The sequence below is a fragment of the Alosa pseudoharengus genome, unplaced genomic scaffold, assembly GCF_046254945.1.
Source record: "Alosa pseudoharengus isolate Yale_2024_CS ecotype anadromous, Long Island Sound unplaced genomic scaffold, YU_APseudo_1.1 YU_APseudo_1.1_scf_19, whole genome shotgun sequence".
Classification (NCBI taxonomy): Eukaryota; Metazoa; Chordata; class Actinopteri; order Clupeiformes; family Clupeidae; genus Alosa; species Alosa pseudoharengus.
The window spans coordinates 2,191,385-2,218,515 of NW_027468657.1; the positions used below are offsets into that span (position 1 = coordinate 2,191,385).

Here is a 27,131-nt window from a genome sequence, read left to right on the forward strand (position 1 = left end):
ACACAGCCGTGGTCTGTTGACTTGAGGGGCCTAAAGCCCGGATGGTCACTTCCATCGGTATGGTGAGTAAAAATCTTGGTTCTTGGGGTTAAGCGAGAAGACGTAGGTGAGTAGTATTCAGGGGAATTTACGAGTTAGATGTGGGGGAGCTCCTGGTGGCTCGTTTTTGTTTTGTTTCGCAAACAATGCCATCATGCACACAACAAATTCATTGTATGGTTGTTTAAGGTTATTGGTCAGTCACTTGATGCTTTCAGTTTGGGTTTGAGTTTAGGCTATTGGTAAATTGTTGGTCCGATTTGTTGGCTATACTGCGCTCAGTTTTGATTGTTTTGAAATGGATGCTGTTAATGTATTTTTGGCCTCTCCTACAGAGGATGGGTTGGAGAGATTAAATAAAGCGGAGCTGCAAAAGGTAGCTAAACAATTTGAGTTGGAACTGGAGGCTGGCATGGGAACTATGCTTTTTCCTCGTATGCGTATAGGTGATGGATACACTGGGGAACAGTATAAGGAGCTGGTGCTTTTGATGATGCCTTTTCTGTTGCAGGAAAGAGAAAGAGAGCTAGCACATCAAGCTAAACTGAAAGAAATTGATCTAGCACATGAAGCCAAAATGATAGAAATGGAACGGGCTTATGAAGAGAGAAAACGGGCTTATGAGCCTGAGCGGTTTTCGGTCAGGTCAGAAGGGACGCTCCCGTCTGGGCCTTCTGCAGGTTTTTGGCATGCTTCAATATCGTCCTCTGTGGCAAGACCTTTGCAGTTGGTCTGTGAACTGGATTTGGGTGTTAGGCATTTTTCAGAGATGGTGCCATTTTGTAAGATGGGCCAGTCTTTGGTTAAGGTAGATCACACTACCACTACAGCTAGCCGTAAGTCTCAGTGTTTACCAGATTTTCCTGCCTTGTTGTCTGACAATGAATTTGAAGATATGGGCCTAGTTGATTTATTTTCTTTGGATGAGTCTGCTGAGCAGATTAGTAGGCCTAGTGTGTCAGACCAGGGGGATCTAGCTTCCTCTCGAGGTCAGCAACAGTCCACTCAGCTCTGCAACACTGATTTAACAGCTTGTGTCCATCAGTGTTCTGAGGAAGAGAGTACAGTAGAGGAGGAGGTAAAGTCTGGGGGACTGTCTTCAGCAGGTGAGATGGTTCACTCATTCACTCCTAGCATGGTGGCAGCATGCATTCAGGAGGAGGTGAATGAGTCTGACGACCATGTGTTCCAACCTCAGCTTAGAAACTTTGAACATGTGGCAGATTTGGAGTCTTCCTGCCACCGCTCTGAGGAGAGTGGTGTGCAGGGGACATGTTTGTTCTCTGGTCCTGTACAGTTTTCAGATATTTCCACACCCACACAGTTAACTGACCATGAGGTTTTGGGTGAGGCTTCCCCAAAACTTCAGCGCTCACTTCCTAGGTCTCTAGACAAGGAAAAGGCAAGGGGTGTGGACTTGCGGGTTGAGTGTCAGTTGGTTAACATTTTAGCGAGGCCCTATGTTTTCGCCTGCCCATCTTTAGAGCATACACACAGGGATGAAGAAGTTTTGGACTGTAGTCCATCTCATACCATCAAACAGAAAGAGGCTTTGCCTCTGATTTGTGCTTTTCCATTGTTTGACAGGGGTGGGGGCATGTTTTTGGATATCTGTCTATCCCTCACTGTTTGTTCTCTACAGGTTCTTCAGCAGTGCTTAGTGCATTGGATGTTTGGGCAGCCTTGCAACCTGGATGTTCGACATAACTGGGGTGTAGGCACTGTGTTGGCTTGGTCCCAGGGGCAAAATGATCCAGGTTGATCAGTTGTAGCTTTGGCTGTGTCTTCTGTCTGTCTCTCTTGTCCTTAAAATGCTTTTCTTAGTGGCAAAGAATTGCTGGACGGTGAGATACAGACATGGGAGACTGTTATTCTGCAGCTGGGGCGTTCAGGCTCTTAGTTCTACCACACACATTTCTGGACCTAAGATAAGTGACTGATCTTTATTGTGATTTTGATATCTGTGCATGATTAACATATTGTCTTAATTTCTTCATTGAATGTATGTTTGATTTGGGGTGTCTTCTAATTACAGAGGTCCTCTTCGAGGGTCCTCTGTCTTTAAGGGGGGGAGTGTTACGACCCTGCCGGTCTCTGCCTACCTGTCTGTCTTTGTCTTTCTCCGGTTTGCAGGGCGGAGTCAAGACACAGGTGCTGCTGATCACCTGATTGGGGCACCTGTACTATAAAAGAGGCTACCTGTCTGAAGTTCAGGGGTTCCCTCTCTCCATTGCAGCATGCGGCGCCTTTGTCTTTTGTTTGGGCTTTGCACATTACTCTGATTTACACCATACCTTTGTTTTCTTACCATCTCATTAATACTGACTTCACACTTTGCATACATGATTACTTTAATAAATACATATTTTTTGTTAACTCTTTATCCACGTGTGGTCTCCCTATGTTAAAATCACCCAGAACGAGCCGGGTGGTTGTAACACCACACACACACACACACCCACCCACACACACACACACACACACACACACACACAAACACACACACACACACACACACACACACACACCCACACACACACCCACCCACACCCACCCACACACAAACACTCACACACACACACACACACACACACACACACAAACACTCACATTCACCTGTGATTGTGAGAGAGTGAAACAACAGGTCAGTTTTAAATCACTTCATTTAGCGTTTGTGCTTTTGTGTGCATTTGTGCTTTTGTGTGTGTTTGTGCTTTTGTGTGTGTGTGTGTGTACTAGGGATGCAACGGTATACGGTATACTATCGTACTGAACGATATGCCCCCCACGGTTCAGTGGCAGACGTGAACCACAATAAGTCGGTAGATCTGTCATTAATGATTTGCAAACGTTTATCATTGTGCTGCAATCTACACGAAAGTTAGACATTCACAAAACACGTCCAGAGAACCAGAACCTCTCACCTCTGCAGCCTATCAGAACCAGAGCATGGGCCCTCTCACCTCTGCAGCCTATCAGAACCAGAGCATGGGCCCTCTCACCTCTGCAGCCTATCAGAACCAGAGCATGGGCCCTCTCACCTCTGCAGCCTATCAGTGCTAGCAGAGCTCTGATAGTTACACAAAGCGGGCGCTTGTAAGTTGTCTAAGTTGTAACGTGATGTAGGCTATCGCCCAGCTGGATTCGTTGCTAGTTGTCTAAGTTGTAACGTGATGTAGGCTATCGCCCAGCTGGATTCGTTGCTAGTTGTCTAAGTTGTAACGTGATGTAGGCTATCGCCCAGCTGGATTCGTTGCTAGTTGTCTAAGTTGTAACGTGATGTAGGCTATCACCCAGCCGGATTCGTTGCTAGTTGTCTAAGTTGTAACGTGAGATTCACATGTTACTGCCTCAGGATTCCATCACAATGTAAAACATATTACAATGTCATAGGCTACGCCTAGACAGTTATATTCAACAACATCAGTAATGTCCCTGCATGCACATTTAGGCAGCAACGCAAATTTTAAATTCTATGAAACTCGGGACAAGAAAATTATTTATTTTTCGCCACTGACTACAGTTCATAATTTTTCGGAATATAGGTCCCATGGCAAACAGAAGGGGTGGGACTTAGACTGAGCGAAATGTAAAATAGATTGACACAGGGGCACTCCAGCTCTCTCCACTGATAGTTTGAACAGAGCAGTTGAAAACGACCCTATAGTTAGGCTAAAAGCTAAGCCAAGTCAGTCAGTCACACTACCACTTTTCCTCTATAGGCAAAATAGAGTTCATTGTTTATATCAATGGGCTTTTTGGGGTCAATGGGGCCCACAAACCGTGATCAAATAGACCAGGTTAACCTATTTCACTTCTGTGTCCCTGTTTCCCAAACCACATTTGCTGAACTTCTGCTGACAGAAAATGAGGCTGCATTTCGTGTGGACATCTTAATGCAGTTTAAGGCTGATTAATGCTTCTTACTTGTGAGCCTACGTGAGTCAGTGGCAGTCATTCTCGCGTTCTCCTTTACATCAACAAGACACAATTCCTCCAACTCTAGCCTCGCCCTTTACTCATTGTCTTCATATTTTTTCCCCTTTTCAAAAAGTGTGATATTCATACTCAAGTCATTCGCGTTCTGTCTCCCTGTACTTTGGAGACTCCTCTGCAACTCCAGCTGAGGGACAGTGGTTGTCATTAGCCTATTAGTCATTAGTAAAATGTCAACGATTATCGATGATATGATAATACTGCTATGATGATACTGCTTTTATTTTACAACTGAGAAATAGGCGATTGGGCTATTAATCGGTTACAAGGTGCTGCAATCTACCGGAAACATCTACCAAGCCTTCTCTGGGTTTGTTGGGTGGGTATTGCAATGTTCAAATAAAGCAAGTTAACCTATTTCATTTTTCATTTCTGTGCGCATAATTCCCAAACCACGTTTGTTGATGCTGACTTTAGGCAGAAAATGACATGTTTGTGGACATCATGCCGTTTACCTGAGCCTATTATGTCAGTCAGTGGCACTCTCACGTCCTTTACAGCAACAGGACACAAGATCCCTCCAACTCTGGCCTCACGTCCTTTACTCACGTCCTTTACAGCAACAGGACACAAGATCCCTCCAACTCTGGCCTCACGTCCTTTACTCACGTCCTTTACAGCAACAGGACACAAGATCCCTCCAACTCTGGCCTCACGTCCTTTACAGCAACAGGACACAATATCCCTCCAACTCTGGCCTCACGTCCTTTACTCACGTCCTTTACAGCAACAGGACACAATATCCCTCCAACTCTGGCCTCACCCGCCACTTGTTGCCTTCATATTTTTTCTTTCAAATTTGTGATATCACTCAAGTCTTGCTGTAGTTAATTAGCAAGTTACTACCAGAAGCCAAAAATCTGACTCTCTCACTAGCTCAAAAATGCCGTCATGTAGGCTACTTTCTAAATATTCAACATAATCGGAAGCAGCTGCAATTGTAACAGGACATTTTGAAAGAGACCTGCTGCGTCTACTTTGATAAGCAGCGTCATGAAACGTACTCAAATACAGTATGTTTTGTTTAGCCTCAAACAGGCTTTGTCTGTCTAATTTTGAAATGACATGCAGGGCTGAAGCCCTGGCAAATGTGTGTGTGATCCTATCTGAAATTATTAGCGTCGGTAGCCATTGGCGCCTGCAGGTGTATGACTACTCAGTGTTGGGGTCGTTACTCAAAAAAGTAACGTATTAGGCCTACACATTACTCACTACTGTAAAAAAAATGTAATCTATTGCATTACTTCTTCACTCTCTATGGGAATTAACATCTTACATTACGTTTGCGTCACTGCGTTGAAATGTTTCTATGGACATTGTTATCGATATCGTCCCCTTCCTTCTGTCATTAATACTAGATGCTCTTTGCACTGAAAACAGTGGCAGTCCTGGCTTGTAGAACACCCTGATGTATTTGGAATAATTTTTTGGTGTGATTAACGTCAGACTAGTCATTAGTTAGTTGTGCACTATTTCCCGCTCAATAGTAAGGTAACAAAATGATGAGTTTTGTTTTTTGCCAATATTCTTGTTGCCCTCCCAGAATTCTGTATATCTTTGTTCGTACACAGTAGGAACTGTAATGTGATTACTGACGCGTTACACCCAACTCTGCTCAGCTACGAGTAGCATAGAGAAAGAATCTCCCTAAATTCACTCCAAGTTGGCCTACCCCATAAACTGCATGACACAAAGCTATTTCTATTTATCTGTAAAATAACCGCATGCATTTGTTTAACTTTATGAAGCAGAACTAGGCAGGCTATTTGGAACGCACACATTTTGTTTGCGCAAGAGAGAGAAAATTAGTGATGGGACAACCGACTCTTATACGAAAGTCGGTTCAACCGGACGGTCGTTGGTTGGCCTACCGAGTTAATAGATTCGGTCACCGGTTCGCGCGACGGGGGGGGGGGGGGGTATTGTTATATCGTGCGTTACTTCCCCCTGCCATAGTCGCTCCAAGACATGTAGCCTCAAGCTGCAAATGTCATGCTCTCCATGTCTCTGAAATTAGCTGACATACACACTCATATTGACCTACACTAGACTCAAGCACTGCCCATGGTTACATTCGGTCTTGTTCAGTAGTCAGCTGTGCGCGGTCTCCTCGTGAGCCTACCAATAGCCTATTCACTTCTAACATTTAACTAACTACCAAGATAACATAGCCTATGTCATATAATATTTCCCCCCTTTGTAATTTAGCATATTCATTTCAATGAACAATTCCAAGATGCACGAAACATAAAGGCTTTTGAGATCAGTTGATAACTCAACTTACCAAGAACCTAGAAACCCGTTTGATTACTCATGCATTAGCACGGTTACGGTCTCTAACCTGTTGTAGGCCTGCAGTCTCCTCGTGACAGCCTACCTACCAACAAACATCTCATTTAACATAACTACCAAGATAACATGACGTATTTGTATTTTATATCCATCGGTAATGTAGCCTATGAACATCTATGTAGGCTACACAATCACCTAAGATGCACGAGAAATAAATAGGTTTCTGCGAACTCAAAGTTGCGATAACACCCGTTTGATTAGACTCATACCCTCGGTTACGGTCTCCTTCAGTAGCCTGGCGCGCGGTCACTTCGTGAACCTATGAAGCCAGCAACATTCACCTCTCTAACATTTAACTTTCTAACTACAAAGATAACATGACGTGTATTTGTAGGCTATGTGATGAACTTCCCCATCGATATATGAATGGCCATGAACACAAGCATCTACGATGCACTAGAAACAAGGCTTGGAATAACTTGCCGCGAACCTAGACAACCGTTTTGATATAGACTCATAGCCTATACCTCGGTTACGGTCTCGTTTAGTAAGTAGGCTATGCGCGGTCTCTTCGTGACGAAGCCAGCAACATTTAACTTTATAACTAGGCTACCTAGATAACGTGTAGCCTATTTGAAGCTTATGTGATGTAGGCTACTTCCCCATCAATAATGTGTAAATTGCCATGAACACAATCATCTAGGATACTAGAATAAGGCTTGGTTAATAACTAACTTGTCGAGAACCTAGACCGTTTGATAACATTACTCACCCTCGGTTACGGTCTCGTTCAGCCTGGCACGGTCTTCGTGAGGCTACTATGAAGCCAGCAACATTCACTTCTTTAACATTTCACTTTATAACTTTAAGATAATATGACGTGTATGCTAATATGAGATGTAGGCCTACTTCCCCATCGATAATGTGTGAATTGCCATGAATAAATCCATCTAGGCTACGATGCACTAACAATGGTATGAATCAAACATGCCGAGAACCAAGACAAGATAAAGGGTAGGCTATACAGCGGTTGCACGGTTACATTCGGTCTCATTCTGTCTCCTCGTGACAGCCTGCAGCCTACAGTCATTCACTTCTAAGCATTTATTTAACATGACTACTAAGATAACATTAGGCCTATGTGTATTTGTAGGTATGTGATATAATACTTTCCCATCGATAAGATTTCCATGAACATAAGCATCTAGTTTGCACTAGAAAGGCTTATGTGATCGGTTGATTACAACTTGCCGAGAACCTAGCGAACTGTTTGACTCGTGTGGCAGTCACGGTTATGAGGCCCGGAGAACCTAGCGAACTGTTTGACTCGTTTGGCAGCCACGGTTATGAGGCCCAGAGCCATGCAGGCTCATCATAGTTTGTTTGACTGATTATACTACCACTCCAGTAGAGGCGCTAATACGCGATACGATGAAAGAGTAGCGACGAGAACACTCGAGCACAGCCAATCAAGCCAGTGTTGCTCTGTATGTGAAAACGAATGATGTTAGGAACACTGAGTCGGTTTTTGACGTTTGGCACTCGATTCTCCCGGCTCAGTGACACGAACCGGGTTATATAACCGACACCGGTCAGTTCGTCAACACTAGAGAAAATACAACGTGCGCGATGGGGGGGGGGGGGGTCGTTATCTGGCCCCTGCATTTTGAAACTCGTTCCGGTGCCTCTGGCAAGAAGCACGCGCTGCATCTTCTCACGATTGACAGCCAATTATGTTTTAGATAATAGTTGCCCTATTACTTTGATTCAAGCCTTTAAGTGATATGTTGAAACGTTACATTTCCATTTGTAACTGGACTCGTCTACAAACGATCCAAATATCGTTGAAAATATTTTTCGTAAACTCGTGACCGCGGGTCACCGCTGCACCTACTTAATCAGTCGGCACGTCCCTGAAACCAGTCAATTTTACTGTATATCACCATAATATAAATATATATTCATATGACTGTTTATATACAACCTAAATTGTCACATAATTAGAAGTATAGGTTGATTTTCAAATGGTGAATGTTACTTTATATCAACTAACGATCAATAAGTCCCTGCGCGTAATCTTTCTAACACGATTCAGCCAAAATGTGCACTTTTGCGGCCCCGAAAGTCATTTCGTTATATTCTCAAAATGGCAATGACATTCAATAGAAAGAAACAGAAAGTTCACTCACGCACAAAAACAGTTGGGCTTCAAAAAAAGAGTTATAACATTAGAAGGGTACTCACGAATTCAGAATTCACCATGCGTAACGAGCAGGATGAAGTCCCGCTATCCAACGCCCTGTAGTCCATGCAGAGTGCATGAGCCTCTCAAGTGGGCACCGTTGGTCTGAGTTCATTTTCACTCTGTCTGACAAAGAAAGTTCGAAACACGACTATTTTCTTGCATTTACAGTCATGTTCATCATCTTGATCAATCACTTGGTGTTAGTCTACTTTGCAAATGAAGGACATGGAACAGGAAGGAGATTAGCTTGCTAGCAGACTTTACATTAATGTTAAAAGATTTCAGACAAAAAAAAACTCTCTGGAGCTTACCTTTCAGAAGTGTTAACATTTGGTCCAGTAGCCTAACCTTACGTTAGATATACTACATCTGCAAAATGTTAAACTAAACCTCCAATAATGAGTTCAATAACTTCAGCAGTTCCCTGTTCTTCAACCGCGTTACCATCGCCTGTACATGCGCCATCTGCTCTTCTGTCCTGCTCAGCAGGAGCATCAGATAGTCTAATGAATCCCGAATTCTAATTGGCCTGGTACACGGCTCTAGTTCTAAACTCACATAGGATTGGTTGCAATCTGTGCATAAATGCATTACGGTAAATTTATTTATTTTTCAACATGCATAGTTTTAGACAAAGTCTAAAATGTATTACAGTATTGCTGTGAAAACTTTTGGCTGCAAAAAGTGCACTAGTATAATCAATGTAAAAAGTTAATTTAGACCCCTAGTTTTGATTATATGATTATATTTTTATAATATTTTTTATATTTGCTGCCATGTTATATGTAGGGATCAGTGTTGGGGAGTAACAGAATACATGTACCAGCGTTGCGTATTCAGAATACAAATTATGAGTAACTGTATCCTGTTAAAGTTACAATTTAAATAGTTGGTATTTAGAATACAGTTACATTGTTGAAATCAATGGATTACATGACGATACTTACATTACATTACATTACATTTAGCAGACACTTACTTGTCTGTTTCATACATTTATTCACTCTCTAAATAAATTAAGGCAACTCCATGCATTTCCCAGAAGCTCCTGAAAGCAATCTATGATGAAATTGTTTGCATGTTTAAATCCAAACCCCGCCGTCTTGCACTAGCCTCAGCCTTTACTGGTCACCTTGCTATTTTATAGTTGTATCAGGTAGCTTAGTTGACTTTACATTTTCTATGTGGGCCTAACACATTCAGCCATTTGGAACAGAACAACATACCAGAAAAGGCCTGTTTAGTAAGCAGGATTTGATGGCCGCATTCCTACACTTATAAAATGCAATTCAATGCGGAAGTAATCCAAGTATTCAGAATACGTTACTCAGATTGAGTAACGTAACGGAATATGTTACAAATTACATTTGTGGGTATGTATTCTGTATTCTGTAACGGAATACATTTTAAAAGTATCCTTCCCAACACTGGTAGGGATGTAACAGTATGAAATTTTAACCTCACGGTTATAGTGACCAAAATTATCACGGTTTTCGATATTATCACGGTATTTTTAAAAGTGTGTTCAAAATGTTCAGTAAGCACTGATAGGCCTGCACAAGCTGAAATAGTTTCAAACATTTTGACAGTGTTTACTATGTTACAAAAATATAGGCAAACCCTTATCAAAAGTTAACCTCATCTTCACCTGGGGGTGCTCATAGAGGAGATGCTGAGGGAGAGTAAAACAAAATGTTGATGTGTTGATGTGATCCCTTTATTCTGGTGCATTTGAAGGTGGCCTATTGCTACTGGAGAGGGGCATATTTTCGTTCACATTCATAGGCCTACATCCTGACTGCCAAAACGAACCTGGCTGAGCTGACCATTCTTAACTCATAGGCACGTTACTGTGACATTGTGTGTTGTCCCGTTCACTTTCTCCATGGTTATGTTTAATTGGCTATGTGCTTATAGCTTAACTTACCCTACCATGGTACTATTTGCTATTTCTGTTATTTGGATCCAGTGAGTGAGACCAAAGTAAGTGTAAACTAAATCCTGACTCCTGGGTTCGTCTACAGGTGGATTCCTCACTTTATAGACACAAGAAAGAGATGGATATGCTCTAGAACAGTTCCGTTTAATTCTGACTCAGTTTTTTACACATGTCTCCTTCCACACAGCCGGTCACTTCCTAGTTCCCTCACGTGATGTAAACATTTACTCACAGACATTAACTTCCCCATTTACTAACATTCTAAAATCCTTATATTTTCTAACTTATTCCTTAAGACATTAATTCTTTACACATAATCAGTAATTGTAGTAATTACTCAAGCTTACATAAGTGTTCAAAATAAAACTTTGTGGCTACATGACACAGTGCACGTTTTACAGTGAAAATGTTCTGCCTTTTAAAAGCAGGTGTAGCCTAATCCAAATCTCAGTTAAATCCATCAATTGGACAACAGAATCAGTAGGGTACCAGTTTTGTTTCATTGTACCAGGCCTACTGTATGTCAAAAGCAGGCTCGGGTGAAGCTGGGAAGGATTAAACACACGGTTTCCACACCGCGGTAATCAACCGTGATAATTATGATATTTGAAATGAAAACGGTAATTGTTATCGTCACCATCGGTTTACCATTATACCGGTAGTGCACATTGATCAACATTTCTGTAAATGTGCCAGTGTTTCATTTTCAACTGTAGTCCATTGGCAAGATGTTATACTAGGCACATGGTGGCTATAAGAACATATTAAATCACATAGCAATTGAAATACAGCAATAAAACATAATGCCATAGGACTGGCTCCATTAAAACATTTAGAACATAAGACATATAACCATACAGCCATACAACCCTTAAGGGATCAATAAAATAAACATCTATCCATCTATCTATCATACATACACCATGGGTTACAGGACAGCTAAACTATAGAGGCAGACCAACATCAATGTATTTTGAGAGGTGCTCACATTTTTGTATGCTCAAAAGCCATCTTGAGCAGGTCTAGGCCTCCATGCCCAAGCATGCTACCTTTAAAGTAGATCTAAGCCTCTCCATGCCCAAGCATACTACCTTTAAAGTAGATCTAAGCCTCCATGCCCAAGCATACTACCTTTAAAGTAGCTTATCTAGGCCTCCATGCCCAAGCATACTACCTTTAAAGTAGATCTAGGCCTCCATGCCCAAGCATACTACCTTTAAAGTAGATTGGGCTTTTATGCCTTTAATGATAGGACAGTGGAGAGTGACAGGAAGTGAGTGGGAGAGAGAGCAGGGGTGGGATCCGGAAAGGACCACGGGGCGGGAATCAAACCCCGGTTGCCGGCGTACGGTGCAGGTCCCAGCCAGTTGCACCACAGCGTCTTACTTACATCAATAAATGAAAAAAAAGTTGTGCCACAGCTGGGGCCCAAGCATACTACCTTGTACTTACATCAATAAATGCATTCTCTTGATTCCTTCTGTGAGTTCTTGTCTGAAGTGCTATTCTCTGTGCGGCCACCTGGTTGTCCAGGGAGGAACACTGCACGAACTGCTCAGCAATATGGACAACACTTCACATCCCCTGCCCACTTAAAACATCCCTTAATATGGCCATACTGTGAACAAGGATAATCCCAACATCACATGCAATGTCACTTTTACAGTTTTATTTGTACTGACAGGTGGTTGTGATGTAATATCCAGAGATTTAAAGGCATACTGTCACTCTGTTAATCTAACCCAAATAATAAATGCCCCAACACGCCCAAATATAAAAAATCCAAACAAGTCCACTCTAATTGATTTAATCTTAGTAAACAAACCGGAGAAATGTCCATATATAGGCATATTTTCAAATGATTTGAGTGATCATTGTGCAGTAGCAATGATTAGAAACTGTAAACTCTTAAAAACAGCTCCAAGAATAATAGAGAAACGGTGTTTTAAGAAATTTGATCAACAGGCATTTTTGCATGACTTATACCATTGCGACTGGCTTAGGGTTTTCTTAGTTCCAGAGGTTGAGTTGGCTTGGACCTTCTTTAAGGATCTCTTTTTTAGAGTTGTTAATAAGCACGCCCCATTAAGAAGATTTAAGGTTAAAGGGAGAGATAACCCATGGTTCTCTGATGAACTATCTGGTCTTATAAAGGAGAGAGATCAGGCCTGGGCAAAGGCGAGAAAATCTGGTTTAGACTCGGATTGGACTTTTTTTAGATGCTTAAGAAATAAATGCACAACACAGATCCGTAATGCTAAATCTCAGTTTTACTTAGATGAAACTGCAAGGAATTTGCAAAACCCTGCTAAATTCTGGAAAACAATTAAGTCTTTAAAGTCCAACTCTACAGCTTCTGCATTACCCAAACAAATTTGTTTAGACTCTGGACATATTACTGACAAAAAATAAATGGTTGATGCATTTAATGAACACTTTGTTTCAGCAGGACATCTCTTCAGTTCTTTATCAAATCAATCACAGCCTGATCCTCAGTCTCCTACTATGAGACAGGCAAATAGGCCTACATTTTCTATTACACCAATCCGCAGGGAGTCAGTGTTAACAGCTCTAAAAAACATAAACAGTAGAAAATCAGCTGGTCCTGATGGCCTTGACCCATCACTTCTAAAACTTTCAGCCGAAATTATCACAGACCCCTTAACATACATTTTTAATTTATCCCTGGCACAAAATTATATTCCAGATTCTTGGAAATTAGCACATGTAGCTCCTTTATTAAAAAGTGGCGATCCAGCTATGCTAGATAACTATCGCCCAATCTCAAAGCTTTCAGTGTTAGCCAAAATCTTTGAGTCTCTAATTAGTGATCAACTAAAAGAGTTTTTAACTACAAACTGTATTCTTAGCCCAGTTCAATCAGGCTTTAGGAAGAAACATAGCACAATCACTGCAGCTGTAAAAGTAGTAAATGATATCATTAGCTGCATTGATGGCAAAAAGTCTTGTGCAGCATTGTTCATAGATCTCTCCAAAGCGTTTGATACTGTGAATCATAGTATTTTATTACATTCTTTGCACAGCATAGGTATGTCTGAAAAAAAACGTTACTTTGGTTTAAAGATTATTTTACAAATAGGCATCAATGTGTCTCCTGTGATGGTATAACATCAGGAAGTGCTCAAATTAAAATTGGCGTTCCACAAGGTTCCATTTTGGGGCCATTATTGTTCACCATCTACATAAATGATATTTGCGCACATGTAGATGCTAATGTGCACCTGTATGCAGATGACACTATTTTATACTGCTATGCCCCATCTCCTTCCGAGGCATTAGCAAAACTTCAAGTAGCTTTTATAAAAAATCAGGAAAATCTACTTAAGCTACACCTGGTGTTGAACTCAAATAAAACTAAATACATGTTATTTACAAATTCTCGAACTCAAATTTTGCCTCATACAGTATAAGTACACTACAGGGACAGGTGATAGAAAGAGTGTCAAGTTACAAATATTTAGGTTTTCTAGTGGATGAAGACCTGACTTTTAATTCTCATGTTACCAATTTGGTGTGTAAACTAAAAATAAAGTTAGGATTTTATTATAGAAATAAGGCATGTTTTAATGTTAGAGCCAGAAAGGAGCTAGTCACATCTACATTTATCTCTGTATTAGACTATGGTGACATTCTTTATATGTATGCTTCTAAATCTGTGCTAAGGGCTCTGGACTCCGTTTACCACTCAGCATTACACTTTATTACTGGAGCCAAATATTCAACACACCATTGTGACCTATATAGTTTGTCAGGTTGCCACCCACTGTCAATACGTAGGCAGCTTCATTGGCTTACTTTTATTTACAAAGCTGTCATTGGTCTGCTTCCCTCTTCTCTGTCATTATTTTCTTGGGCCTCAAATAATAGATATAATCTTAGATCAAAGGATATTATTCTCTTTAACCCACCAACCCCTAGAACCAACCTTGGAAAACTAGCATTTCAATACAATGCCCCCTCAACCTGGAATGAACTTCAGAAACAGCTAGGGCTAGACGTTTTCATTCCATTGTCTGATTTTAAGTCACGCATTGCGGACACTTTGCATTATCAGTGTGAGTGTTTTGTGAGGTTTTGAGGTTAAAGTTAATATATTGAACAAATTCAGTGTAGCATGTCTTATGTTTATCTTGTAAGTGCCTACTATGTCTGCTTTGGTCTATGCTTTTTGTTATGTCCTTGTTGTGTGCTTTATCTCTGAACCTGTATCTATCTGTTGCCCTGTACGCGATGTTCCCTTTCTTGCTGAGTGTTGTGCATTTGTGCAGTCTGGTATGGTGTTGCAGATGTCTTGCCATTTGATGAGTTCTGTTTGTCTTGCTTGCATGTTTTTGTTTTGTCCTGTATATTTCTATATCTGCATGTTTTTATGTCTTAATCTTTCATGCTTTGCTATTTGTGGATATGCTGTCTTTTGTGATTTGTTTGTTTCTGTCTGTATTGTGAGTCCTATATAGTGTGTTTTGCGTTTATGCTGCTCTCTTGGCTAGGGCCCACTTGGAAAAGAGGCAACTGCCTCAATGTGACTACCCTAGTAAAATAAAGGAGAAATAAAAAAAAATATATATGTCTGAGGTTGAACAGCTCTGCAATCCTCCATCATAACTGGGTTAAAACCTTTAAGATGTTTCTGCAAGTTCTCAGCTTCTCACAAACAAGGCAGGAGACGGATGTGAAATTATTGAGGTTTATTGAAAGATAAGCAGCAGTGGTACAGGACGGACACACACACACACTCATTCTCTCTAACACACACACACACACACACACACACACACACAGGGGGAAGACTGGGAACAGGAGCATACAGTAACAGGCAAGTACACGCATGATCAGAACACAGCCACACAAAACTGCCCCAGGTCACTCTAGAACTGCTCCAGGGAGTCTAGAACCACCCCAGGTCACTCTAGAACTTCTCCAGGGAGTGTAGAACCACCCCAGGTCACTCTAGAACTGCTCCAGGGAGTGTAGAACCACCCCAGGTCATTCTAGAACTGCTCCAGGGAGTGTAGAACCACCCCAGGTCACTCTAGAACTGCTCCAGGGAGTCTAGAACCACCCCAGGTCACTCTAGAACTGCTCCAGGGAGTCTAGAACCACCCCAGGTCACTCTAGAACTGCTCCAGGGAGTCTAGAACCACCCCAGGTCATTCTAGAAGCACCCCAGGGAGTCTAGAACCACCCCAGGTCATTCTAGAAGCACCCCAGGTCACTCTAGAAGCGCTGCAGAGGCAGTGTGTTCTCCCCCTGGTTCATGATTGGCCGAGTATAAATAGGACTGCGGATGCCACCTGTGCGGAGGTGTCGGAACCACATCGAGATTCAGAACCATTTCTTAAAAAACACTGAGGGACAGAGCCTCAGGCAAACGTAAAAAAAGCAAAAACAAAAACAAAAACACCTCCCCTCCTACACACACACTCCAGACATGTTCAACTCCTCTGTTAAAATTATCAATTATCATTATCAATGTCATCCTCTTGTAAGTGGTCGAGCAATTAAAATCCCAACACACATCAGAGAGTCTGCAAAACACCCCGTGCTCCCCCCCCCCCCCCCACACACACACACACACACGAGGCAGAGCAGCATACTGACAAAGGATGGGGATAAAATCTGCTTGGCCTCAGGACATCAGGTGTGTGTGTGTGTGTGTGTGTGTGTGCATTCTCTGGTTACTCTTCATCATCTTCAGACTCCTCTTCCTCGGCAGTCTCCAGCCATGTCAGCCATTGGTTCACCTGTAACACACAGTTTTCAGAATCAGAGGGAGAGCGTGTGCCATGTAGCAAAGCACTTCTACCATTCACCACATCACACCACATCACATCTAACACCATTCACCACATCACATCACATCTAACACCATTCACCACATCACATCACACCACATCACATCTAACACCATTCACCACATCACATCACATCTAACACCATTCACCACATCACATCACACCACATCACATCTAACACCATTCACCACACCACATCACATCTAACACCATTCACCACATCTAACACCATTCACCACATCTAACACCATTCACCACATCACATCACATCTAACACCATTCACCACATCACATCACATCTAACACCATTCACCACATCACATCTAACACCATTCACCACATCACATCTAACACCATTCACCACATCACATCTTACACCATTCACCACATCACATCACATCTTACACCATTCACCACATCACATCACATCTAACACCATTCACCACATCACATCTAACACCATTCACCACATCACATCTCATCTAACACCATTCACCACATCACTTCACCACATCACATCTAACACCATTCACCACATCACATCTAACACCATTCACCACATCACATCACACCACATCTATCATCACATCTAACACCATTCACCACATCTAACACCATTCACCACACTGTTTTAGGAGACACACAGGGACACACAGACAGCTCACCTGGAAGAGGGCCTTGCCCTTCCCGGGAAACTCCTGAGCCAGATCCTCCTTCCAGGCCAGGAAGGCCTCCTCCTCAATGATCTCCATGTCATACAGGTTCACAAAGTACCGCAGCAGCATACCTGAACACACACACACACACACATTAAATCCAGATGCAAGCAGTGCTGTAGGCAAGTGTGTGAGTGTGAGTGTGTGTGTGTGTGTGTGTAAGTGTGAGTGTGAGTGTGAGTGTGAGTGTGAGTGTGAGTGTGAGTGTGAGTGTGAGTGTGAGTGTGAGTGTGAGTGTGAGTGTGTGTGTGTGTGTGCACCGTACCTTTGGGGAAGCCGAGCGTGTGGCAGTGCACCTGCAGAGCGTGGAGTGCGCTGACCTGCAGGTCCGTGTGCTCGTGGAGGAACTTCTGCATGACCGGCTTGAAGGAGAGCAGCAGCTGCTTCTCCTGCTCCTGCAGCTCTCTAGAGGGCGCCAGAGAGCCGTCATCCCACTCCTCCGCCACCACGCCCGCACCCAGCTCCTCACACACGTACTGCAGCAGACTGCACACACACACACACACACGGAAATTAATACACACTAATACACACGTACTGCAACAGGCTACACACACACACACGGAAATTAATACACACTAATACACACGTACTGCAGCAGGCTACACACACACACACACGGAAATTAATACACACACACGTACTGCAACAGGCTACACACACACATGGAAATTAATACACACACACGTACTGCAACAGGCTACACACACACGCGCACGGAAATTAATACATACACATACACACGTACTGCAACAGGCTACACACACACACGGAAATTAATAGACACAAATACACACGTACTGCAACAGGCTACACACACACACATACGGAAATTAACACACACACAAATACACACGTACTGCAACAGGCTACACACACACAGAAATTAATACACACACATACACACGTACTGCAACAGGCTACACACACACACACGGAATGTGTGTGTGAGTGTAAGAGTGTGAGTGTGTGTGTATCTGGTGATGAGGATGTTGATGAAGCCCTTGTCAGTGTGTGAGTGTGTGTTTGTGTGTTTGTGTGTGTGTGTGTGTGTGTACCTGGTGATGAGGATGTTGATGAAGCCCTTGTCCGTGTGTATGGTGAGTGTGTGTGTAGCGTGTGTGTGTATGTGTACCTGGTGATGAGGATGTTGATGAAGCCCTTGTCGGTGTGTAGCGAGTGTGTAGTGTGTGTGTGTGTGTAGCGTGTGTGAGTGTACCTGGTGATGAGGATGTTGATGAAGCCCTTGTCGGTGTGTAGCGAGTGTGTAGTGTGTGTGTGTGTGTGTAGCGTGTGTGAGTGTACCTGGTGATGAGGATGTTGATGAAGCCCTTGTCCGTGTGTAGGGTGGGTGAGACGTTGTCCTTGACCCAGCGGTAGACGTGCGTGGCCGAGGGGTCCTCTCTGACCCGACGCAGCAGCTCCTTCTCCAGACGCAGCAGAGGGAACAGGAAGCCCAGCCCCTTCCCCTCCAGCAGCTCCAGCATGCGCTCCTTAGACTGGTCAATCTCTGCACACACACACACACAGTTTAGTGTTACCCGCCAGCATGCGCTCCTTAGACTGGTCAATCTCTGCACACACACACACACACAGTTTAGTGTTGCCCTCCAGCATGCGCTCCTTAGACTGGTCAATCTCTGCACACACACACAGTTTAGTGCTGCCCTCCAGCATGCGCTCCTTAGACTGGTCAATCTCTGCACACACACACACACACAGTTTAGTGCTGCCCTCCAGCATGCGCTCCTTAGACTGGTCAATCTCTGCACACACACACACACACACAGTTTAGTGCTGCCCTCCAGCATGCGCTCCTTAGACTGGTCAATCTCTGCACACACACACACACAGTTTAGTGTTGCCCGCCAGCATGCGCTCCTTAGACTGGTCAATCTCTGCACACACACACACACACACACACAGTTTAGTGCTGCCCTCCAGCATGCGCTCCTTAGACTGGTCAATCTCTACACACACACACACAGTTTAGTGTGTGTGTGTGTGTGTGTGTGTACCTGGCAGCATGGCGATCATGTTGATGCGGCTCCGCTGGAAGGTGTGTGTGTGTGTGTGTGTGTGTGTGTGTGTGTGTGGTGTGTGTGAGTGTGTGTGTACCTGGCAGCATGGCAATCATGTTGATGCGGCTCTGCTGGAAGGTGTGTGTGTGTGTGTGTGTGTGTGTGTACCTGGCAGCATGGCGATCATGTTGACGCGGCTCTGCTGGAAGGTGTGTGTGAGCCAGTCCTGGTCCTTGAGGCGAGCCGCTTGCTGCAGACACAGCAGGAAGAGGGGGAAGTGGGCTCCGCCCTCCAGGGGCGTGGCCAAGTCAGCCACACCAAGCAGACCCCCAATCACCGCCCTCGCTGCAAACTGGGCTAAGAAGGACTTGAGCAGCGGAACCGAGCCCTCCAGCTCCGCAGAACACTCGAGCACACTCAGGAACGCCTGCACACACACACAGAGAAACAGACGGAGAGAGGGGGGTGTGAGAGTGTGTGTGTGTGGGTCAACAGCGGCACTCTGGCCTGCCCGTCTAATCGGGTCATTCATGGAGCTAAAACAGCTGAGGTGTGTTCAGAGTCGCACACATTGGAACATTTGCTAGTAGTTCTGTTTGCCTGAACACTCCCAAACAGTTTGAGGAGGTAATTCTCCACGCAAACATGTAGTGGAACGTAGGGCACCAAACGTTGATGCTTTTATGGCACCGACCGAAACGCTCCGATCCCATCGTATATCGAAAAATGTATTTTATTTCGGTGCCAAACTCCGATACCCAAAGAAATAAATCTTGGCGTCTGTTAGCCAGTTAACACTTGTGTGAAGAGATGTAAAGTGGCTGGTGATTAGCTGCCTCACGTAATGTTACAGGTCACACAGAAGGAGGGTTGAAATGAAGGATCTTTGAACATCACTTCAGAAACAGAAAGGTATGCCATCTGTGGTGCTAGCATGATTACCAAGAGATAAGGCTTCTCCCCTTTGCTTTTGAGAACACTCCCTCTCCTCCAATAATGACAGCTACGACATCATCCACATGGTTTCGGTCCTTTCGTCTGCTCTCTGGGTGCAGATCATTTAGACCCACATTTCTAAAAGATTGCAGCCCCCGACATTGCTGAACCTGACACACATTTTTAATTTAACATTCTGCCCTGGTTCTATTCCAGAAGTCTGGAAATCAGCCCTAGTGACCCCTCTACATAAAGGAGGAGACCCAAGTGATTTGAATAACTATAGGCCAATCTCCAAGCTTCCATGTTTAGCTAAGATGTTAGAATCTCTAGTAAATGAACAGCTTTGTTCCTTTTTGTCATCATATTCTGTATTAAGTCCATATCAATCTGGGTTCAGAGCTGGCCATCACAATTACAGCAGCAACTGTAAATTATATAGCTACTGTTGACAGTAAGAAACATTGTGCAGCTTTTTTTTTAATGATTTATCAAAGACTTTTGATACTGTTAACCACTTCTAGTAAAACTGACCTCTCTTGGTCTTGAAGTTTCCTTTAAATGGTTTCAAGACTACCTCTCTAATAGAACACAGTGGGTAGATGTGACAGGATCAGCCTCAGAGCCATTGAGACTAAATAATGGTGTTCCACAGGGCTCAATTTTGGGGCCACTGTTGTTTACATTGTATATCAATGATATCTGTACTTCAGTAGAAAATTGTAAAGTGCATTTCTATGCAGATGACACAATCCTTTATGTCTATATATAAGTATATATACTCTTTTGATCCCTTGAGGGAAATTTGGTCTCTGCATTTATCCCAATCTGTGAATTAGTGAAACACAGCACACAGTGAACACACAGTGAGGTGAAGCACACACTAATCCCGGCGCAGTGAGCTGCCTGCAACAACAGCGGCGCTCGGGGAGCAGTGAGGGGTTAGGTGCCTTGCTCAAGGGCATTTCAGCCATGCCTACTGGTCGGGGTTCGAACCGGCAACCCTCTGGTAACAAGTCCAAAGCGCTAACCAGTAGGCCACGGCTGCCCCCATGTCCCATCTGTAGAGCAAGCACTGTCATATGTTCAATGGGCATTTGATTGTGTGCGAAATCCTTGAAAGATCTTAAACTGGTTCTGAATGAAGCAAAATGTATAATCTTTACTAGATCGAGAAAGTGTGACCTTGATACCTATAGTATTTGTAGAACACATGTGCTTAATCTCACAAAAAAGGTCAAAATGTACAGGATAAGGTCTTGCTTCTCTTTAGAAAAAAGAATGACTTTCATTGTTCATGCAACTATAATGTCAGTCTTAGACTATGGTGACAGTCTATATGCGTGCAGCCCCTTCCACACTTTCCCACAGTTCAGTACATTTCATAACTGGGGAGGGGTTTAGAACTAATCACTGTAAACTGTACCAAAATGTAGGATGGTCTTCCTCTAGGATAGGAGGGAAATGCACTGTCTCCTTTTTGTTTATAAGGCATTACTAAGAAAGTTTAACCTGACTCCGCCAGATGAATGCTTTGCATTTGCTCTGCAAGTCCATCTAGGAACTTTCCATTGGAGAACTTTTGGGAAGGGGCAAAAATACTGGTTAGCTGATTGGATAACCCATGTGTCCATCACCACCTATGTTGGTTATCGACGGGCCAAATCAACCAATCAGATGAACAAAGTGTTCTTCTAATGCCTTCGTTTTACATACAAGTTAGGTAACGTTTTTAAGCTTACCATTTGTATGTGATATGAACCTCAACGACAATCCCAACCAAGTTTTCAAGGTAGGCCCTACACTTCTAAACCCACCTCAAAACCAACAGTGATAGGCCGTTTGTTTGGCGAACTGCTCCAAATTCTCTATTGGAAACATGCCAGACTGATCTGCGAGTGGAAATCTGAAGCTTGCAAGATCAGGATGGTCTCACGAGGCTAGAGAAAGTTACCTTTTTACCTAACTTCTCTTCTGAACATGAAATCAATCTGCCACAATACACGTTCACAGGGATTTATATCTCTTCAAACTCCTCAAATTAAATCTGAATTTGGTAAATTAGCTTTTACATTTTTAGCATGTAATAAATAGAACAAATTGCAAGAATAATTAAAATAAGATAGGTTTGTCACTAGACCAATTCAAGGGTGTGGCTGTCGTGAGAGAGCGAGAGATAGAGACAGCGAGGGAAAGAGATAGCGTGACTCTTACCTGCATGAAGTGTTCGGCGGTGACCAGTCCGTCAGCGTGGAGTGTGTGTATGAGCGTGCTGATGCCCTCCCGGTCGGCGTCCGAACCCTCCAGAGACACCAGCATCATCTTGGCCAGGAGCTCCCACACACAGGCACGCGGCGCACGCATCTCCTTAACCGCACACACCGCCTCACACAGCTCACCGCCATTCAGGTACGCACGCACCAGCGTCTCCTGGGAACACACACACACACATTCAGAATGACCAACAACGCTTACTTCCTGACAGTACAGTCACAGACAAGTCCCCGCCTTACACTTCTACCCCCCCCCCACAGGTTGTGAACTGACCGTCATCTTGAGGAGCTCCTCCTTGGAGGGTGGCGGTTTCTTGACACTCTTCTGGGGCTTCTCATGGATCAGAGGGGGACTGCTCTTCAACCCCAGCTGGGGAGGCTGCAGGGGGACAGAGACAGACACAGGGTTAGATACAAGAGAGAGAGACACAGGGTTAGATACAAGAGAGAGAGACACAGGGTTAGATACAAGAGAGAGAGAGAGAGAGAGAGAGACAGGGTTAGATACAAGAGAGAGAGAGAGAGACAGGGTTAGATACAAGAGAGAGAGAGAGAGACACAGGGTTAGATACAAGAGAGAGAGAGAGAGAGGGAGACACAGGGTTAGATACGAGAGAAAGAGGGAGACACAGGGTTAGATACAAGAGAGAGAGAGAGAGAGAGACAGGGTTAGATACAAGAGAGAGAGAGAGAGAGACAGGGTTAGATACGAGAGAGAGAGAGAGACAGGGTTAGATACGAGAGAGAGACACAGGGTTAGATACGAGAGAGAGACAGACAGGGTTAGATACGAGAGAGAGAGAGACAGGGTTAGATACGAGAGAGAGAGAGAGACAGGGTTAGATACGAGAGAGAGAGAGACAGGGTTAGATACGAGAGAGAGAGACAGACAAGGTTAGATACGAGAGAGACAAGGTTAGATGAGAGAGAGAGAGAGACAAGGTTAGATCAGAGAGAGAGACAAGGTTAGATCAGAGAGAGAGACAAGGTTAGATCAGAGAGAGAGACAAGGTTAGATCAGAGAGAGAGACAAGGTTAGATCAGAGAGAGAGACAAGGTTAGATCAGAGAGAGAGAGAGAGAGAGAGAGAGAGAGACAAGGTTAGATCAGAGAGAGAGAGAGAGAGAGAGAGAGAGAGAGAGAGAGAGAGAGAGAGAGAGAGAGAGAGAGAGAGACAAGGTTAGATACGAGAGAGAGAGAGACAAGGTTAGATACGAGAGAGACAAGGTTAGATGAGAGAGAGAGAGAGAGACAAGGTTAGATCAGAGAGAGAGACAAGGTTAGATCAGAGAGAGAGAGAGAGAGAGAGAGAGAGAGAGAGAGAGAGAGAGAGAGAGAGAGAGAGAGAGACAGACAAGGTTAGATACACGAGAGAGAGAGAGACAAGGTTAGATACGAGAGAGACAAGGTTAGATCAGAGAGAGAGACAAGGTTAGATACGAGAGAGACAAGGTTAGATCAGAGAGAGAGACAAGGTTAGATCAGAGAGAGAGACAAGGTTAGATCAGAGAGAGAGACAAGGTTAGATCAGAGAGAGAGAGAGAGAGAGAGAGAGAGAGAGAGAGAGAGAGAGAGAGAGAAGGTTAGATACGAGAGAGAGAGAGACAAGGTTAGATACGAGAGACAAGGTTAGATGAGAGAGAGAGAGAGAGAGACAAGGTTAGATCAGAGAGAGAGACAAGGTTAGATCAGAGAGAGAGACAAGGTTAGATCAGAGAGAGAGAGAGAGAGAGAGAGAGAGAGAGAGAGAGAGAGAGAGAGAGAGAGAGACAAGGTTAGATACGAGAGAGAGAGAGACAAGGTTAGATACGAGAGAGAGAGAGACAAGGTTAGATACGAGAGAGACAAGGTTAGATGAGAGAGAGAGAGAGACAAGGTTAGATACGAGAGAGAGACAAGGTTAGATACGAGAGAGAGACAAGGTTAGATCAGAGAGAGAGACAAGGTTAGATCAGAGAGAGAGACAAGGTTAGATCAGAGAGAGAGAGACAAGGTTAGATCAGAGAGAGAGACACAAGGTTAGATCAGAGAGAGAGACAAGGTTAGATCAGAGAGAGAGAGAGAGAGAGAGAGAGAGACAAGGTTAGATCAGAGAGAGAGACACAAGGTTAGATCAGAGAGAGAGACAAGGTTAGATCAGAGAGAGAGAGAGAGAGAGAGAGAGAGAGAGAGAGAGAGAGACAAGGTTAGATACGAGAGAGAGACAAGGTTAGATACGAGAGAGAGACAAGGTTAGATCAGAGAGAGAGACAAGGTTAGATCAGAGAGAGAGACAAGGTTAGATCAGAGAGAGAGACAAGGTTAGATCAGAGAGAGAGACAAGGTTAGATCAGAGAGAGAGAGACAAGGTTAGATCAGAGAGAGAGAGACAAGGTTAGATCAGAGAGAGAGACAAGGTTAGATCAGAGAGAGAGACAAGGTTAGATCAGAGAGAGAGAGAGAGAGAGAGAGAGAGAGAGAGAGAGAGAGAGAGAGAGAGAGAGAGACAAGGTTAGATACGAGAGAGAGAGAGAGACAAGGTTAGATACGAGAGAGACAAGGTTAGATGAGAGAGAGAGAGAGAGACAAGGTTAGATACGAGAGAGAGAGAGAGACAAGGTTAGATCAGAGAGACAAGGTTAGATCAGAGAGACAAGGTTAGATCAGAGAGAGACAAGGTTAGATCAGAGAGACAGAGAGAGACAAGGTTAGATCAGAGAGAGACAAGGTTAGATCAGAGAGAGACAAGGTTAGATCAGAGACACAAGGTTAGATCAGAGACAGAGAGAGACAAGGTTAGATCAGAGAGACAGAGAGAGACAAGGTTAGATCAGAGAGAGACAAGGTTAGATCAGAGAGAGACAAGGTTAGATCAGAGAGACAGAGAGAGACACAGGGTTAGATACGAGAGAGACACAGGGTTAGATACGAGAGAGAGAGACACAGGGTTAGATACGAGAGAGAGAGACACAGGGTTAGATACGGGAGAGAGAGACACATGGTTAGATACGAGAGAGAGAGACACATGGTTAGATACGAGAGAGAGAGACACATGGTTAGATACGAGAGAGAGAGACACATGGTTAGATACGAGAGAGAGAGACACATGGTTAGATACGAGAGAGAGACACATGGTTAGATACGAGAGAGAGAGACACATGGTTAGATACGAGAGAGAGAGACACATGGCTAGATACGAGAGAGAGAGACACAGGGTTAGATACGAGAGAGAGAGACACAGGGTTAGATACGAGAGAGATACAGGGTTAGAATAGATTGTCTGTGTCTGTCTGTGTCTCACCTGTCCCAAGGGCGGGGTGTGTGTGCGTGGGGGCTGAGCACTGGGGGGGATCATGTTGGGAGTCTGAGGCTGCAGCTTGGGCTGGTTCTTATTGAGCAGGAAGGACTGAGCCGGACGCAGACTGACCTACACACACACGACGACACACAGAAAGAGAGAAAGGACACACAGATCAGAGACGTGTTCCTGTGAACATTGCATCTGTAGGTGACAGGGTAACAGGCTTGATTGACAGCTACCTCCTCAGCACTGAGAGGGCCCTTCTTGGAGAAGCGCGGGGTCAGGTCCTTGGACAGGCCATTCTGCTGGGACTGGTTGTGGAACAACGGGCTCTGAGCCTGGACACACACAGATTAGAACCACACACACACACACAGATTAGAACCACACAGACATGTACTCAAATGCTCTGAACAATGCATCTCTAAACACACACACACACACACTCACCCGCTGCACCTGGTTGGGCTTGGTGAAAGCCTTGCCCCCCCTCTCCAAAGGAGTGTGTGCGGGGGGGTTGATGTACGCCCCGAGCGTGTGTGTCGGGGGGTTGTAGGGCCCGTGGCCATTGAACAGGCCGTTGCTACGGTGACGGCCGAGCGTGGGGGAGTAGTGCTCCTCCTGGATGACCCCAGGGCCCGTGCCGATGCCGCCGCCGGGCATCTGCCCAAACATGTCCGCCAACCCACCCAGCGCGTCCCCGCGCATGCCCACACGGGCCAGCGATGCCAGGAAGGAACTGTCCGGAAAGAAGTCCGAGCGGCCGCCGCCAGAATTCAGGGGCGGGATGAACACGCCCAGATCCTGTGAGGGACAGCAGAGAAGTACCGCTTTAGAGCATCATTACATTACCCACTACTAGCAGCAGCAGAGAAATACAGCTTTAGAGCATCATTACATTACCCACTACTAGGGATGGCACGGTTTTTGAAAAATGCTCCGAACCGTGCAGATGGCCGGTCACGGTTCGAAGTGTGTGTTCGTCCTACGGACCTACGGTTCAGGCTAGTTATGGCATGCGCAATTGATTCCCATGTGACAATGTGTTTCCCTTTCGCGCGAGAGTAGGAGTATAGTTTTGAGTGCTGCGCGCGACTGGAGTCTTTAGAAATGGCAAGTGCGAGAGACAAAGACTGCCCGGAGTTGCAGGATGCGCCAGCCTCTTATAGGTCTGGTGTGTGGGAACATTTCAGATTTGAGGTTACCTATGATGATAGAGGAGTTAAGACGACAGAAAAGACTGCGACTGTGTGCAAACATTGTGCAACACGTGTTCAGTATGCTCTTGGCAACACTTCGAACATGCTAGGTCAGCGGTTCCCAAACTTTTCCCCCCCGCGGACCACCTTCTACATCCTGACTCGGCTCGCGAACCCCCACCATCCAACACATAAAAAAGTAACACATTCTATTGACGCATTGCAGGCATCATGTTTAATTAGCCGCACTACATGATAACATAATAAAAATGTGCAACTGGTCTATGAGCCTTCACGTTAAAAAAAACAGTGTGGAGAACCACATTAGAATGGTTAGGTAGCGTAGAGCATCATTACATTACCCACTACTAGCAGCAGC

At 44.3% G+C, this 27,131-nt stretch overlaps 1 protein-coding gene across 5 annotated transcripts in view; it reads right to left on the reverse strand.

Annotated features, from left to right (window-relative positions):
• Positions 1 to 16,099: 16,099 nt before the first annotated feature.
• The window catches only part of LOC143132151 (eukaryotic translation initiation factor 4 gamma 2-like), a 13,147-nt gene continuing 2,115 nt past the window's right edge, over positions 16,100 to 27,131 (reverse strand). For 2 of the 5 annotated variants that reach the window (XM_076291494.1, XM_076291493.1), the window contains exons 6-15: positions 26,004 to 26,357; positions 25,793 to 25,891; positions 25,554 to 25,679; positions 22,548 to 22,652; positions 22,215 to 22,430; positions 19,233 to 19,491; positions 18,349 to 18,553; positions 17,309 to 17,529; positions 16,993 to 17,114; positions 16,101 to 16,276 (exon numbers count right to left, since the gene is read on the reverse strand). In XM_076291494.1, coding sequence (XP_076147609.1) covers positions 16,211 to 16,276; positions 16,993 to 17,114; positions 17,309 to 17,529; positions 18,349 to 18,553; positions 19,233 to 19,491; positions 22,215 to 22,430; positions 22,548 to 22,652; positions 25,554 to 25,679; positions 25,793 to 25,891; positions 26,004 to 26,357 — 1,773 coding nt within the window. In that variant the 3' untranslated portion in view covers positions 16,101 to 16,210. Of the gene's footprint in view, positions 16,277 to 16,992; positions 17,115 to 17,308; positions 17,530 to 17,596; positions 17,646 to 18,348; positions 18,554 to 19,232; positions 19,492 to 22,214; positions 22,431 to 22,547; positions 22,653 to 25,553; positions 25,680 to 25,792; positions 25,892 to 26,003; positions 26,358 to 27,131 lie in introns of those variants that run through there. The other 3 variants (XM_076291495.1, XM_076291496.1, XM_076291497.1) reach the window with 3 other exon arrangements.